At 55.7% G+C, this 17,159-nt stretch overlaps 1 protein-coding gene across 2 annotated transcripts in view; it reads left to right on the forward strand.

Moving 5' to 3' along the window:
- Window positions 1-14,578, forward strand: part of DDR2 (discoidin domain receptor tyrosine kinase 2) — a 52,063-nt gene extending 37,485 nt beyond the window's left edge. For both annotated transcript variants that reach the window (XM_038757988.1, XM_038757989.1), the window contains 14 exons: window positions 276-507; window positions 1,153-1,300; window positions 1,454-1,559; window positions 2,680-2,863; window positions 3,332-3,575; window positions 4,622-4,684; window positions 6,441-6,571; window positions 6,868-7,081; window positions 7,627-7,850; window positions 8,033-8,160; window positions 9,381-9,599; window positions 10,923-11,157; window positions 11,988-12,137; window positions 12,515-14,578. In XM_038757988.1, coding sequence (XP_038613916.1) covers window positions 276-507; window positions 1,153-1,300; window positions 1,454-1,559; window positions 2,680-2,863; window positions 3,332-3,575; window positions 4,622-4,684; window positions 6,441-6,571; window positions 6,868-7,081; window positions 7,627-7,850; window positions 8,033-8,160; window positions 9,381-9,599; window positions 10,923-11,157; window positions 11,988-12,137; window positions 12,515-12,652 — 2,416 coding nt within the window. In that variant the 3' untranslated portion in view covers window positions 12,653-14,578. The remainder of the gene's footprint in view (window positions 1-275; window positions 508-1,152; window positions 1,301-1,453; window positions 1,560-2,679; window positions 2,864-3,331; window positions 3,576-4,621; window positions 4,685-6,440; window positions 6,572-6,867; window positions 7,082-7,626; window positions 7,851-8,032; window positions 8,161-9,380; window positions 9,600-10,922; window positions 11,158-11,987; window positions 12,138-12,514) is intronic.
- Window positions 14,579-17,159: the final 2,581 nt, after the last annotated feature.

The following is a 17,159-nucleotide window of genomic DNA, read 5'->3' on the forward strand; positions in this document are numbered from 1 at the left end:
CTAACTCTATCATACCACCCCAAATGCTCAGCACAGTGCTCTACACACAGTGTAAGCTCCTCGGGGACAGGGCTCTTGGGCAGTGACTCTATTGCACTCTCCCAAGCATTTGGTACAGTGTTCAACACAGAGTAGGTGTACAGTCGATGCTGTTGATGGATTGATTTCCTTGAACACCTTGGCATCTGCGGTGGGGGTCACGGTGGGCCATGTGGGTTCTTAGACAGCCCCGCCTGTGGATGCCCCATTTAAACGACCGCCCCCATCACCCCCAGGCTGGACTCGGAGGAAGGGGACGGAGCCTGGTGCCCCGAGACCCCCATCGAGCCGGATGACCTGAAGGAGTTCCTGCAGATCGACCTGCGAGGCCTGCACTTCATCACCCTGGTGGGCACCCAGGGCCGCCACGCGGGTGGCCACGGCAACGAGTTCGCCCCCATGTACAAGATCAACTACAGCCGCGACGGCAACCGCTGGATCTCCTGGAGGAACCGACATGGGAAGCAGGTAGCGGGGTGACCGGGTGGAGTGGGCTGAGCGGGAGGAAGGGAGAGGGTCCCTTTGAATACCCTGAACCTCGACAGCACGCCTTCTTTCTGGCAGCCTTGTGTTCTCAAAGCCGCCCTAGGGAGCAGGCGGATGTTCTTGTATCCCCATTTGACAGAGGAGGAAACCGAGGCCCAAGGGAGTCCAGGGACTTGCCCAAGAGTGTGCAGTGGCAAGCCAGGGGCAGAGAGCCCTATCTTATTTTTCCCGCTGGACATTCAATTCCTGACTCAGGGAGAAGACGTGAATCTAGCCAAGAAGCTGGGTGGGTGGTCCTTTGAGGAAGGGCTAGTTGAGGTGAGGTGGGATAGTTGCCACAGGGTCCATTGCCCCAGGTCTCACTTTCTGGAGCAGAAGTGGGCCCAAGTCACTCCTGGAGCCACTTCTGGATGCCATCGCTCTCGTTACACCCTGATTCCTGCAATCCCATTAACGAAGTTCTGGGGAGAACAGGGAGGGGATACCTGTAGGTGTGCAGACCCAGTCTGCTGTTGCTCGGTCGTATCCCAACACGAGACCCTCCCTTCCAGGGGTTGGAGGTGAAGACCCGACCCGGCCGCCTCCTCATCAGGGTCTCACTCTTCCCCCCCGGTCCCCTCCCCTCAGAGCCAGGACGGGAACAGCAATCCCTACGACATCGTGCTGAAGGACTTGGAGCCCCCGATCGTGGCCAGATTCGTCCGCTTCATCCCCGTCACCGACCACTCCATGAACGTGTGCATGAGGGTGGAGCTGTATGGCTGCGCCTGGCTAGGTCGGGGGCGGGTCGCAGGCCGGGCCGGCGGGATGTGGCGCGGTGGGGGAGCGTGCTGGGTGGGACTGGCAGAGGGGCGAATAAGTGCGGGGGGGATGCAGGGAGGGGGTTCGGGTGGGGCCGGGTGGGGCCCATCTCCGTTTTCCCCTGCAGACGGCCTGGTCTCCTACAACGCACCCGCTGGGCAGCAACTTGTCCTCCCTGACGGCTCCGCTGTGTACCTCAACGATTCCGTGTACGATGGAGCTGTGGGCTACAGGTGAGTCAGTCAATTGTATTTATTAAGCGCTTATTGTGTGCAGAGCACGTTACTAAGGACTTGGGAGAGTACAATATAAAAGACACATTCCCTGCCTATAGTAAGCTTACAGTCTAGTGGGGGAGACAGACATTAATATAAATAAATAAAGTTACAGATATATATATATAGATTTAAAAGTGCCATGGGGCTGGGAGTGAGGATGAATAAAGGGAGCGAGACAGGGTGATGCAGAAGGGAATAGAAGAAAAGGATGAATAAAGGGAGCAAGACAGGGTGATGCAGAAGGGAATAGAAGAAAAGGAAGAAAGGGCTTAGCCAATTAAGGCCTCTTGGAGGAGATGTACCTTCAATAAGGCTTTGAAGGTCGGGGGTGAGTAATTGACTATCAGATATGAAGAAGGGGGACATTCCAGGCCAGAAGCAGGATGTAGGTGAGAGGTTGGCCGTCAGATAGCCAAGATCAAGGTACAGTGAGAAGAATGGCATCAGAGGAGTGAAGTGTGCGGTGGAGAGAAGCGAAGTAAGCTAGCATGGGGCAAGGGGATTGAGGGCTTTAAAGCCAGTGGTGAGGAGTTTCTGTTTGATGCGGAGGTGGATGAGCAACCACTGGAGGTTCTTGAGGCGAGGGGAGACGTGCCCTGAATGTTTTTGTAGAAAATCGATCCAGGCAGCAGAGTGAAGTATAGCCTGGAGTGGAGAGAGACAGGGAGGCAGGGAGGTCAGCAAGGAGGCTAATACAGTAATCAAGGTGGGATAGGATAAGTGCTTGGATTAACGGGGGCCCTGTCTGCCTGTGTGTCGGTGGGGGGCGGTTCAGGGCTGTTAGCTCAGACTGCACTCGGCTCCCCCCCAACTATTTCCAACTCCTGCCCACCCCGAGCCGATGAGCAGTGTGGCTGGGCCTCCCCCCTTCCCTAGAGCAGCAGCTAGGAGACCCAGAGGAAATGAGCTGAACCCATTTGACAGAGGAGGACAGTGAAGCTCAGACAGATTCAGTGACTTGCCCGTTGTTGCCGAGCAGCAGGCCGGGGTCAGAATCTGGACAGGCCACCCCACCTGAAGGCTCCTCTCCCTCTGACCTCCCCTCCCCTCTCCTGCCCTTCGGGCCGGCCGCCAGCCTGACGGAGGGCCTGGGGCAGTTGACGGACGGGGTCGCCGGGCTGGACGACTTCGCACAGACGCACGAGTACCACGTGTGGCCGGGCTACGATTACGTGGGCTGGAGGAACGAGAGCTCGCCCCACGCCTATGTCGAGATCATCTTTGAGTTTGACCGTGTTCGCAACTTCACCACTATGAAGGTCGGCCCGCCAGAAGGGGTGGGGATGAGGGAGCAGTGAGCCCTGGGGTGGACTGGTGGAGGGGAGGGCCAGGGCCCCCTTAAAGTTAAATGCTGAAAGGAGGTCTGACCTCAATGTGGGTGGAGAGCTGGAACTCTGGCTGCCTCCCCAAGTCCCGGCGTGTACCCGCATGCTCACGGACTCTGTGCCTGGCCGGCCTCTAAGCCAAAGAGGCCGTTGGCCACAGACCTGTTGTTTGGGGCCAGCTCTGTCCCATAGTGGCTGGACACGAGCTGGCCATCATGGGTGGGGTCACTAGACTCTGGTAGGTCACCCCGGGGCTCTGGGACTTACAGTCCTGGGAGCTCTCTCTTGGATTTGGAGCGGGAACCGGGAGGACGGGTGGGCCTAGTGAGCAGAGGGGGCCCAGAGAGGGGTTCAGAGCACCCCTCCACCGGGGCCAGAGATCACAGCCCCGCTCGCCCCCAGGTGCACTGCAACAACATGTTCAGCAGGGGCGTGAAGATCTTCAAGGAGGTCCACTGCTACTTCCGGGCCGAGGCCAGCGAGTGGGAGTCCAGCGGGATCACCTTCTCGCTGGTCCTGGACGACGTGAACCCCAGTGCCCGCTTTGTCACGGTGCCCCTGCAACACCGCATGGCCAGCTCCATCAAGTGCCAGTTCCATTTTGCCGATAGCTGGATGATGTTCAGTGAGATTTCTTTCCAGTCAGGTGAGGGCCGGTCTCCTCCCTGCTTTCCTCCTCCATCCCCTTTCCCCTGTCCTCTCCTCCCTCTTCACCCTCTCCCCACTTCCCGCCCTCAGTTCAGCCCACCCCCACGGGAAAGTCTTCGTTTCTGGGATGGGGGGAGTCCCCAGTGGCCACATCCCCTACTCTGTCGGCCCCATGTACTTGTCAGCTGTGTGACTTTGGGCAAGTCACTTAACTTCTCTGTGCCTCAGTGACCTCATCTGTAAAATGAGGATTAAGACTGTGAGCCCCATGTGGGACAACCTGATCACCTTATATCCTTCCCAGCGCTTAGAACAGTGCTTGCCACATAGTAAGCACTTAACAAATGCCATTATTATTATTATTATTATTATTATTATTATTATCCCCATCACTGGGAAGCAGCAGGGCCTAGTGGATAGAGCCTAGGCCCAGGGGTCAGAAGGAACTGGGTTCTAATCCTGCCTCTGCCACTTGCTTGCTGTGTGACCTTGGGCAAATCACTTAATTTCTGATGAGGCTGATGGTCATCTTGTCGTCCAGCATGCGCCGGGAGGCCTGGTGGGCTGTGAGCCCACTGTTGGGTAGGGACTGTCTCTATATGTTGCCAACTTGTACTTCCCAAGCGCTTAGTACAGTGCTCTGCACACAGTAAGTGCTCAATAAATACGACTGAATGAATGAATGAATGGTGGAGGCAGGTCACTTGTCCTCGGCTGGTGGGGAGAGGGCAGCCCGTAGGGCCAAGGACCACGGGGCAGGGGTCTGGGGCAAACCCAGTGTGGATCACCTCGGTCGGGGAAATGTAGGAGAAGACCCCTCCACCAACCTCACTGCCCCCTGTTCCCTGTCCTCGCAGGAAGAATGGTCCTGTAACCTCCTCTGTAAAATGGGGATTAAGACTGTAAGCCCCATGTGGGACAGAGACTGTGTCCAACCTGATTAGCTTGTATCTACCCCAGCACTTAGAACAGTGCTGGACACAGAGTAAACACTTAACAAATGCTATCATTGTTATTATTATTACTATTTTTGTCTTTTCCCAGATGCCACAATGTACAACAACTCTGGGACCCTGGCCACCTCCCCTGTGGCACCCACGACCTACGGTAGGTGTGGATGGTAGGGAGAGCTAAGAACACAGCCTCCACACAGATGACCTCTGTGGTTGAAAGATGGGGTCCAGAGCCTGATTCTGGGTAGGGGGTGACTAAGGGCGGGGCAGGGGCAGGCCTGCCTGCCAAAGAAAGCAGCACCACGTTCTGGTGGGAGAAGGCATCAGGGTCCCACAGCCTTGGCCTTCTGGCCTGTTCAGGCCGGTTCTGTCCCTTGCTCCAGCCACTGGGCTACTCCCTTTCCAAGTAAGAGGTCTGGTTCCTTGCTGGAGTTTTCCCTCTTACAGGGCAGTAGGGGGAAAGCATTTGGGGGCATCTGGGTGGCCCCTGCCCAGAGATCCTCCAGCTTCTTGGACTTGGGACCTGATCCTGCAGGAGCCCTTGGGGGCTGAAATGGACATTCCATTCCCTCTCTCCCAGTCAGTTCCCACAGTGCCCAGCTGCCGGATCAGGGGGTTTGCATTCTATTACGTGGGGCCACTTGGGAAAAAAGGAAGGGTGGTCAAACCCCCGCAAAGAGTTATTCAGTGTGCCATACCCTACATCTGCCTGTGCTGTGACTCTGCCGGGGGGTTGCGGGGCTGAGAACAGGTCCATACCCCCTTCCAGCAGGGAGGGGGATTAGGCGATACAGTCCCAGAGCTGTATCATGTCTCCTTTCCTGCTCTCCCTTCCTCCTTCTCCCTCTCTCTACCTCTGTAGGTGTCCATCTCTCTCTCTCCCTCCCCGCTTTCCTCTTAGTGCCCTCTGACATTCTCTTCCTCTGGCCTGACACACCTCTGCCCATCTCTTCCCGTCTCCGCTATGATCTGCGGTCTCCAGCTGTCTCCGGGATCTGACACCTGGCTAGTTGGCCTGGACAGGAAGGTGGGGTGATGCAGGGAAAGGGGGAGGCGAGGTGTGGGACTGGGGCTACCCCAGGGGAAGAGGGGCAGTTGGTTTGAGTCCAGGCCGTGGACCTATGTCCGTGTCCATTGATTGGGTCAACAGCAGGTGAGCTCACTGGGGATCTGGTCGTGTTCATGGTATTTCTGGGCTGTGGCGGAGGGTGGCTTCCCTTTGGATGTCGCCTATGGCTGGGCCACCAGTTGTTGGTGTGCAAACGTAGTTCCTTGCATTGGTCGGTCTAGTTACATGTGTAATCGTGGTTCCTTCTGTTTGTGTGGCTCAGTGTGTTGGAAGGGTGCTCAGGGGTGCATTTGGGGCATGGTTATGTGTGTTGGTATGTATGTATGTAGGTGTGTAGTGAGAGTATGTATCTTTTGGGTTTAAGTGTATGTGGGGAGATATATGTGTGTCTCATATGATTTGGGGTGAATACATGGGAGTATATGTGTGTGTTTCAGTGAGTGTGTTTTGGCAGTGGGCTTCAGTCTTCTAACTCCAAGCCAGGAAGCAGAGCTGGGGGGCGGGAGTGTTCTCCACTGAGGAGGGGGGCTCTGGCTGAGGGGAGGGAGAAGCTAGAGCTCAGGCTGGGTGTGAGGGGACTGGTGGGCCAGGTTTGCCACTGCTGAGGGCAGATAGGGCTAGGAGCCCCCAGCCCACTGCTCCCCTGCCACAGGCAACCTGACCCTCCGTGAAGAGCCCATCCATGGGCTCACCTTGGTTCCACTGAGAGGCCTGCCCAGTCCCTGGTACATCCCTGGTGCCTTGGCAGGATGGCAGCCCCTGGGAGGTTCCCTACAGTGCTTCCTCCATCCCTCACCACTGTGCCCGATCCCCCCTTAACTCCTCCCCTCCCCCACTGCAGACCCCATGCTCAAGGTGGATGACAGCAACACTCGCATCCTGATTGGCTGCCTGGTGGCTATCATCTTCATCCTGGTGGCTATCATCGTTATCATCCTCTGGAGGCAGTTCTGGCAGAAAATGCTGGAGAAGGTGAGTCAGGGGGGCGGGGAGAGGGGCTGCATTCGGGTCTCGGGTCAGACCCCTCTCCTCTTGCTGGGGGTCTGGGGTCAGGCCAGCCGGGGATGGCCAGACTGGGCCATTGAGACCATTCTTCCTGTGAGGACAGGGAACGGGGGGCAGGAAGATTGGTGGAGGGGGCTTCTCCTACATTTCCCTGACCGTGGTGACCCACCCTGGGTTTGCCGTGGACCCCTGCCCTATGGTCCTCGGCCCCGCGGGCTGCCCTCTCCCCGTCAGCTGAGGACAACCGGCCTGCCCCCCCTCAGGCCTCCCGGCGCATGCTGGACGACGAGATGACCGTCAGCCTGTCTCTGCCGAGCGAGTCCAGCATGTACAACCACCACCGCCACTCCGCCTCTCCCAGCGACCAGGGCTCCAACTCCACCTACGACCGCATCTTCCCGCTCGGACCTGACTACCAGGAGCCGTCGCGGCTGCTCCGCAGGCTGCCCGGACTCGATCCCGGCAAGGAGGAGCCAGGTGAGCCCGGGGGCGAGGGTTCGGGAGCTTGGTGCTGGCGGGAAGACGGGCCTCGTGGCCTTGACCTAACACCGGATGCAAGTTTGAATGGGGTTTGTGTGTGGTTAACGTGGCATCCTGTTGCATCAACACAGCGCTTACTGCATGCAGAGCACTGTGCCAGACACCTACTGCGTGCAGAGCACTGTACTGGATGCCTACTGCAAGTAGAGCACTATACTGGGTGCTTACAGTGTGTGGATTATTGGGCTGAGTGAGCTCCACGGCTTCTGGATGTGTGGAAAATATATGCTTGTGGACAATCCAGTTGTTGACTGGGGTCTCTGAGCTGAACCCTGACCTATGGCGCTTCCACCCTAACTCTTCCACTCTTCCAGTCTAAAACTGTTCCTGACCCAAATGACCACCACCTCAAGTCCCCCTCGCCCCCTCGGGGGTGAGGCGGCCAGTGGCCGGAGAGACTGGGCCGGCTTTTGGGGGGACGGTGAGGTTTGGTCCCTGGGCCTCCCCCGGGGTGAGGCTGACGGGGTCCTGCCGCTCCCCAGCCTGCAGCCCCGCGGCCAAACCCACCCAGCCCGGCGGCCCCGAGGGCGTCCCGCACTACGCGGAAGCCGACATCGTGAACCTGCAGGGCGTCACTGGCGGCAACACCTACTCTGTGCCCGCCGTCACCATGGACCTGCTCTCGGGCAAGGACATCGCCGTGGAGGAGTTCCCGCGCAAGCTCCTCGTCTTCAAGGAGAAGCTGGGGGAAGGCCAGTTCGGAGAGGTGCGACTCCTCTTCCCCCACCTCGGGCCCAGCTGGTGCCGGATCCCCGGCCCCAGAGGAGCCAGTCCACCCACCTCCCTTGCCCTGAGGCCTGTGTTCTCCTGCCTCTGGGCAGTGAGGGGGAGGGGTGCGAGTTCAGGGGTCTGGGTGCCGGCCAAAGTGTGATCCCGACCCCGTGGCAGGTACACCTATGCGAGGTGGAGGGGATGGAGAAATTCACCTGTGAGGACCTCAGCCCAGATCCGGGGACCAACCAACCCGTCCTGGTGGCTGTGAAGATGCTCCGGGCAGATGCCAACAAGAATGCCAGGTTTGTGTCTGTGTTTGTGGGTGTGTATTGGGGGCTTGGAGCTCTCCTCCTGTGTGGAGGGGCACGGGACTTGCCAAGTTTTCAGTAAAGGATCAACCTCCTCCTCCCACTATATCATTGTTAAATTTATGAAGCACCTACCGTGTGCCATGCACTGTGTGAAGTGCTGGGGTAGATACAAGATCACCAGGTCGGGTGCGGGCCCTGTCCCCCACGGGGCTCACACTCTGTTGGAGAGAATGGGTATTGAATCCCCATTTTACAAATGAAGTAACTGAGGCCCAGAGAAAATAAATAAATGACTTTCCCCAGGTGTTTCATCAGGCAAACGGCAGAGATGGGTTGAGAATGCAGGTCCTCTGGATCCCAGGCCTGTGCTTTTTCCCCTAAGCCATGCTGCGTCTCACAAGCCCAGTTTCTCTCTCTCTCTCTCTCTCTCTCTCTGTCTCTCTCTGTCTCTGTCTCTGTCTCTCTCTCTCTCTCTCTCTCTCACACACACACACACACAAACCCTACCCCTCCCCACCCCCATCCTCCCCTAGTTATCAGGAGTGGCAGCTCAGAAAGGGATCATCAATCATCAATCGTATTTATTGAGCGCTTACTGTGTGCAGAGCACTGTACTAAGCGCTTGGGAAGTACAAGTCGGCAACATATAGAGACAGTCCCTACCCAACAGTGGGCTCACAGTCTAGAAGGGGGAGACGGACAACAAAACCAAACATATTAACAAAATAAAATAAATAGAATAGATATGTACAAGTAAAATAAATAAATAGAGTAATAAATATGTACAAACATATATACATATATACAGGTGCTGTGGGGAAGGGAAGGAGGTAAGACGGGGGGGATGGAGAGGGATGGGAGTAGAGAGCATTGTGGGAGGCCCCACATCTGGGAGTTGACGCTGGGCTCAGCTTGGACTCTCTCCTGCCCCTTCTAGGCACCCCTGGGTTGAGTCACACCCCAGGGCAATGAGCCCTACCCCTTTGGACACTTGTCCTGTAGACTATAAGCTCATCACAGGCAGGGAATGTGTCTGTTATTTTGTAATATCGTACCCTCCCAAGCTCTCAGTACAGCACTCTGCACACAGGAGGTGCTCAATAGATACGATTGATTGATTATGGGCAGGCGGCTGTGCCCTGCCTGAGGAGTTCTAACTACCTCCTCCCGTGTGGATGTGTTGCCTCTGGGCTGGTTTGCCCCCACCCCAGGAACGACTTCCTTAAGGAGATCAAGATCATGTCACGGCTGAAGGATCCCAACATCATCCGCCTCCTGGCCGTGTGCATCGCTGACGATCCGCTGTGCATGATCACCGAGTACATGGAGAACGGCGACCTCAACCAGTTCCTCTCCCGCCAGGAGCCCCGCGGTGCCCCCTCTGCTTCCGCCGCCTCCCCTTCCTCCGCTGCCAGCAGACCTGCCGTCAGGTAGGAGGCCGGTAACTTATATTAATTAATTAATTAATTAATTCAATCGTATTTATTGAGCGCTTCACTGTGTGCAGAGCACTGTACTAAGTGCTTGGGAAGTACAAGTTGGGAACATATAGAGACAGTCCCTACCCAACAACGGGCTCACAGTCTAGAAGGGGGAGACAGACAACAAAACAAAACATGTGGACAGGTGTCAAGTCATCAGAATAAATAGAAATAAAGCTAGATGCACATCATTAACAAAATAAATAGAATAGTAAATATGTACAAGTAAAATAAACAGAGTAATAAATCTGTACGAACATATATACAGGTGCTGTGGGGAGGGGAAGGAGGTAGGGCGGGGGGGGATGGGGAGGAGGAGAGGAAAAAGGGGGCTCAGTCTGGGAAGGCCTGCCTCCCCCTCTAGACTGTAAGCTAGCTGGGAATCTTTCTGTTTATTATTTTATTGTATTCTCCCGAGTGCTTAGTACAGTGGTCTGCACACAGTAAGCACTCAATAAACGTGATTGACTGGATTATTGAATGGGGTGAATGTCTGCTTTGGGCCAGGCAGTAGCGTGGCCTACTGGAAAGAGCACAGGCCTGAGGGTCACCTTTTTTTTAAAAAATGGCATTTGTTAGGCACTGTACTAAGCGCTGGGGTAGATACAAGGTTGTAAGTTTGTCAGGTTGGGCACAGTGCCTGTCCCCCATTTTACAGGTGAGGTAACATATCACGGAGAAGTTAAGTGACTTACGCAGGATCACACAGTAACCAAGTGGTAGGGCCGGGATTAGAACCCAGGTCCTTCTGATTCCCAGGCTTGTGCTCTATGCACTAAATCATGCCGCTTCATGCTTCGGCTATGTGACTGTGGGTAAGTCTCTTAACTTCTCTAAGCCTCAGTTTCCTTCTCTGTAAAATGGGGATTCAATAATCATTCCCCCTCCCCCTTAGACTGAAAACCTCATGGGGACAGAGACTATGTCCACCTTGGTTATCTTGTATCTACCCCAGTGCCTGGCACGTAGTAAGTGCTTAACAAATATCACACCAATTGTTATGGGAGGATCACCTCTCACCCAGCCCCTGTCCCCCACACAAGGCTTCTAGTCTAAGAGGGAGAGCGGGATCTTCTCCCCATTTTACAGAGGGGGAAACTGAGGCCCAGAGATGTTCTGTGTCTTGCACAAGTCACCCAGCAGACCAGAGCCAGAACTAGAACTCAGGTCCCCTGCCCCCCAGCCCGGCGCTCTTTCCACTAGACCCTCTGTCCAGGGGCGGGCGTCATGGCCGACGCTCGCCCCTGACCTTGGCTCGCCCGGTCACCCCAGTTACGTCAACCTGAAGTTCATGGCGGTGCAGATCGCGTCCGGGATGAAGTACCTGTCCTCGCTCAACTTTGTCCACCGCGACCTCGCCACCCGCAACTGCCTGGTGGGCAGGAACTTCACCATCAAGATCGCCGACTTTGGCATGAGCAGGAACCTGTACAGCGGAGACTACTACCGCATCCAGGGCCGCGCCGTGCTGCCTATCCGCTGGATGTCCTGGGAGAGCATCCTGCTGGTCTGTATCCACAGGGCTCCAGAGGGCTTGAGGGGGAAGAGGGAGGGGGCCAGGGCGGACCTCCTTAGAGACCGTCCTCCTGGTCGGTCCCCCTGACTGTCCAGGGGTGGGAGGGAGAGAGGGGGTGGGCCTGGCCCGGCCTTATAGGAGAACATCCTCCTGACTGCTCTGGGGTGGAAGGGGGAGAGGGAGGAGCAGGCTGGGCCAGTCCTCCTGGGAGAGTGTTTTCCTGATCAGTCCCCATGACCATCCTGGGGTGGGAAAGAGAGAAGGGGGACGGTCGGGCTGGACTTTGAGGGAGAGAGAGGATCAGGCTGGGCCGGCCCTCCTGGGAAAGCATCCTCCTGGTCACCTGGGGAGAGTTGGGGTCTGTCTGATGTGGGGAGAGAGGGAGGTCCAAGTCAGGAGGACAGCTGAGGTGGGGAATGGAGGTGGGGGAGGCGAGAGCCAGGTATGACTGGAAAGTTGGCTTGGGTGGGGGGAAGGCACGAGTTGGGAAGAGCAGGAGAAGAGAAGAGAGCAGCGAGGTAAGGTGGTGGAGATCTGGGAAGCCCGGTGTGAAGCGTTTTTGTTTGGTGGGAAGAGACTCGGGGAGCCGCTGGAGGGGTTTTGAGGAGAGCAGAGATCTGGGCCAAGCAGTGCTTCAGCGAGATGATCTGGGCAGCAGCACAGATGGTAGACTGGAGTGTCGTGATTGGGAGCCCGGTGGGGCCCTGGTTGGGGTGACAGCCTTCTCCCCTTATCTTCTTTGTGACTAGGGTCGGGGAGCTCGGTCAGCCCCTGGTTGGGAGTAACAGAGCCTGCTCCCCCCACTTTGTCCCCGTGCCCAGGGCAAGTTCACCACGGCGAGTGACGTGTGGGCCTTTGGCGTGACGTTGTGGGAGACCTTCACCTTCTGCCAGGAGCAGCCCTACTCCCAGCTGTCCGACGAGCAGGTCATCGAAAACACGGGAGAGTTCTTCCGGGACCAGGGCCGCCAGGTAGGCGGCCGGACTGGGCCGGACCGGCAGAGGGGTCTGGGGAGCAACTAGGTCGGGGCCAGAGAGAACAGGGCTTGGGCACCTCCCCGGCCCCCAGCTGTATGGCTGCACTTACCTTCAGCGTCACTTACCTTCAGCCACTTCGGGGGTCCGCTGATGCCCCCTCGAGTAGCTTGGGGGCCTCACCACCTCTGCCCGCCTCCCCCACCAGCAACGGGAAAGTGGCTCCAAGAGTTAGGGGGCAGAGACTGATGCCCAGAGGGTCAGGGGAGCACAGGAGCCCTCTAGAGAGGAGGGGGAAGGAGCAAGACTACTACTGCTGGTAATAATAATAAATCCTACCCTTGGATTTAACCTCTGAATTTCTGTCTCTGAAGATGTACCTCCCCCAGCCGGCCATCTGCCCCGATCCGCTCTATAAGCTAATGCTCAGCTGCTGGAGACGAGAGACCAAAAACCGCCCATCTTTTCAAGAGATTCATCTACTGCTTCTCCAGCAAGCCACCGCCGAGTGACGCTGCCCCCCATTCCCTCTCCCCCCATTCTCTGGGGGGGCCTCCCCCTCCCCCACCAACAACCCACCACTTAACTCCCCCCCAAAAGCCACTTCACCTGGACTTTGAATGGACCCTGGGCAGTGGAGGCTGTTTTTTCCCCCCCTTTCTTTTTTTCCTCTTTTTTTTATTTTTCATATTAAAAAGTCAGAAAAAAATGGAAAAAGAAAGATGTCTAGGGCGAAGGGAATCTAGGCGAGAGAGACCGGGAGCTGAGCTAATTTATAAACGTTCAGTGCTCCTGGTTGTAGCTATGGGGATTCTCGGACCTGCCCCCACCCTTTCGCTGCTTCTAGGAAAAGGTAACGAAACCCCAAACTGATGCCCCAAGGGGGGCGGTGGGAGGGGACGTGGGTACTCCCTGGTCGAGTGGCCATCGTGGGGGCCTGACGTTTGCTGTGGGCAAGGGCCTCCTTGCTCAGCCCTAAGTGGAAGGCTGTCCGGTCCAAGTCAGAGCCCCGAGGAAGGCCGAGGCAGGTGGACACGGGGCGGGTGGACGCAGGGCTGTCCTGAGGGAGCTGGATGTAGGGAGGGGCGGCGGCTGAGCTGGAGGAAATGTCCCCCTCCCTTGGAGGCTTCTCTGATAGACCCCAGTCTGGCGCTGCCCCCCAGCCAGCCGCAAGGCTGACCCTGGCACCGGACAGTGGTGGTCAGCCCCCAGGACCCCCTCACGGTCACTTTGCTGTGAGCTGGTCACCCGGACCTCAGTGTTGCTGGGCTCTGAGCCTGGAGGGAGAGATGGTGGTCTGTGCCAGGCTCAGCCCCAGGCCCAGTGGGAACTCTTGCACCTGGATGGGCAGGGGAGGGGAGGAGTGGGAGGGGGTCAGTCAGGTGCCCCTGGTGATTCCAAAGTGCTTAGAAAGGGGTCAGGGAAGGGAGTGCCTTGAAGAGGCGGAGGAACTGGGGGCCGGGAGGGGTTGCCGTGTGAAAGGAAGATTGAAAGTTGGGCCGAGGGCTAGAGGGCAAGACGGAGAAGGGGCAGGGAAGAGCCTGCCGGCTAGTGGAAAGACAAGCGGGGAGGCAGAGTTAGCTCTGAGAGAGACTGGAGGAGTGGCGTAGGTGTGATATTTATTGAGCGCCTTTTGAGTGCAATGCACTGTACAAAGCACTTAGGAGAGCCCAACTGAAGCAAAACCCATTCCTTGACCAAAGGGAGCTTCCTCTCTAGTGGGGAAGATTGACTGACAGAATACTTACAAAGAGGGAGATGGGGAGAGATGGAGATGGCGTGCAGAGCAGAGGCCTGCGGGACTTTTGGTTCTAGAGGGTGGGGCCTCCAGCAGGCCCACGTTCTGTTTGGAAACTTCCAGCTGTCAGGCCGGCCCTCCGCTGGGCCGTGTCGGTCCGCATTGCTCTTGTCCACTTCGGGTCCCTACCCGGGGGACGTAGCGGCTTGGCACAGCAGGCCCGAGTGTCCTCAGAGGGGTTGTGAACCCTGGGCATTCTCGGTGAGCGGTGGGTTTTGTGCCCGGGTGACGGGGGGAGAGGCTTAGTTTCTGGGAGAGGGCTTAGCGGCAGGACCCTCCCCCTCCATTTCTCACTGCTAGCTGGGAAGAGGTGGGCTCCGATCGCTCAGCTACCACATCCTTTTCCTCTGTGCCCAGTCCTTCTGCGCTCCCCTCGGGCCTCACGGCCCGGAACTGATGATCCCAGTGCTCCATCTGACCCACCCCCTCCTCCCGGCGCCTTCCCAAACCGCTGTCACCTGGCCTAGCTACCTTTCGCCTGCCCAAGTAGGGTACAGTATATACAGTCGCTCTGTTCTGGATAAAGAGGTGTGTTACGAAAGATGTATTTTCTTCTCCTCCTTATTTATTCTCTGTAAGTCCACGATGTATTTCTGTCCCATGATACAATGTAAATAATATTGATTAAAGAAATGACGCTGCTGCTGCTGGGTTCCGTGCTTGCTCTCTCTTGCTCAGTTTTCAACCGGTGGCCCTGGCTCTTCCACTGCCCTGTGGGAGTTGGGGCAAAGCCAGGCCACTCTCACCACCCCTGTCCATCCACCTTGGGGCTTTTTAAGGGTCATGGGATGGGATCCTCCTTCAGTCTGCAGGGAGTCCTGACTCTGAAACCACTCCACTCCCAGGGACGCAAAGCCTGGATTGTGCGCATACACACACACGATAGTGTACACCCTCTCATCCTCTACCACTTCTTTGCCCGCTGTTCATACTATCACAAGAGAAATATTCTGTCTCATTAGGGGGAAGGGACATACTTTATATTAAAAAAAAGATAATCAGGTTAGACACAGTCCACGTCCCACATGAGTTTTAATCCCCATTTCATAGATGAGGTAACTGAGGCCCAGAGAAGTTAAATCACTTGCCCGTAGGCAAACGGCAGACAAGTAGTGGAGCAGAGACTGGAACCCAGGTCCTCTGATTCCCAGGCCCATGCTTTTATCCACTAAGCCACACTCCTTTAGGCTTCTGGCATCTACCACGGACCCCTGGGGCCCCACCTCCAACTCTGAGCCATTTGGATATCTCACTCAAATTCTTTCTCTTCTCCATCCCTACACTTTTCCCTAGGGATTTATCTATCCATATAGATGTTCCCAACAGCCTTCCCACCCCTGGCTTCCTTTCACTCCTCAAACCTGCCGACCTCTTCCTCCACTTCAACTTACTCACTCCCCAACTTGGACAGATGCTCGATCTCATCCTCACAGGTCACGCTACAATCCTCCCCCTGCATCTCCCACAGAAAGAACCCTCTCTAAGGTCACCAATCACCTCCTTGCTGGAGAAGCGGTGTGGCCTAGGAGAAGGTGTGTGTCCTAGTGGAAGGAACATGAGGCTGGGAGTCAAAGGACCTGGGTTCTAATACCAGGTCTACCAATTGCTTGCTCTGTGACCTCCTTTGTTGCCTAAGTTTCCTCAACTGTAAAATGGGGATTAAATACCTGTTCTCCCTCCTATTTAGACTGTGAGCCCCATGCGGGACAGGATTATGTCTGACATACTTAACTTTTATCAGCAGTTAGAATGGTGTTTGACACACAGTAAAGCACTTAACAAAACAAAAAAAATCCAATGGCCTCCTGTGCTCCTCCCCATCTCCTTCCTTATCTCTCCCATCCTTCCCATCAGTATCTCAAAAGGTCTCCCTCCTCCTCTCAAATTCTACCCCCTCCATCTGTGCTATGGACCCCTTATTCCTTCTCAATTAATCAAAATAATTGTCCCTTCCCTTCTCCTCTCCCTGACTGCCATTTTCAACTGTTCATTTTTCAAAAGCTTCTTCCCCACTGGTTTCAAGCTTGCCCGCGTATATCCTATCCTAAAAAAAAAAAAAACCCTTGACCCCCATGGCTCCCTCTAGTTATAACTCCATCCTCCTCCTATACTTCTCAAAACTCCTTGAGAAAGTTATTTACACCCTCTGCCTTCACTTCCTCTCCTCCAACTCTCCTCGACCCCCTGCAAAATGGACATTTAATATCTGTGCTTCTTCCTCCTTAGAGTGTGAGCCCCAAGTGGGACCTGCTTATCTTGTAATAATGGTTTTTGTTAAGTGCTTACTATGTGCCAAGCACTTTATTTACCCCAGCGCTTAATACAGTCCTTGGTATATAGTAAGCACTTAAATACCATTATCAATATTGCCTCCACTGATTCCCTGCCACAACTCAGCCCTCACACTTCACTGTCCCTCAGTCTCATCTCTTTCACTGCCAACACCTTGCCCGCATCCACCCCATTCATATCTGACAGATCACAACTTTCCTCACCTTCAAAACCCTCCTACAATCACATCTCCAGGAGGCCTTCCCTGATTTCGCCCTCACCTTCTTCATTTACCCTAGCCTATGCACATATCTGTTGCGGGGTGCTTTCCGCCAGGGCCCCCGCCCCCCTCCCCCAGCATCGCTGTGGGTTCCCATGCCTGGCAAAGCAGCATAATAATAATGATGGCATTTGTTAAGCGCTTACTATGTGCAAAGCACTGTTCTAAGCACTGGGGAGGTACAAGGTGATCAGGTTGTCCCACAGGGGGCTCACAGTCTTCATCCCCATTATACAGATGAGGTAACTGAGGCCCAGAAAAGTTAAGTGACTCGCCCAAAGTCACACAGCTGACAATTGGCAGAGCAGGGATTCAAACCCATGACCTCTGACTCCAAAGCCCGTGCTCTTTCCACTGAACCACGCTGCTTCTCTATGGATTAGAAGATAGAGCATGAGCCAGAAAGTCAGAAGGGCCTGGGTTCCAATCCCGGTTCTGCCATCTGTCTACTGTTTGACCCTGGGAAAGTCACTTCACTTCTCTGGGCCTCAGTTACCTCATCTGTAAAGAGTGTGAGCCCCATGTGGGACAGGGACAGTGTCCAATCTGATTAATTTGCATCTACCGCATGCTTAGAGCAGCGCTTGGCACATAGTAAGTGCTTAACAAATACCGTAATTATTGTGTGGGAAGCAGCCTGGCCTAGTGGATAGAGCACGGGCCTGTGAAT

Source organism: Tachyglossus aculeatus, chromosome 16 (assembly GCF_015852505.1).
Source record: "Tachyglossus aculeatus isolate mTacAcu1 chromosome 16, mTacAcu1.pri, whole genome shotgun sequence".
NCBI lineage: Eukaryota > Metazoa > Chordata > Mammalia > Monotremata > Tachyglossidae > Tachyglossus > Tachyglossus aculeatus.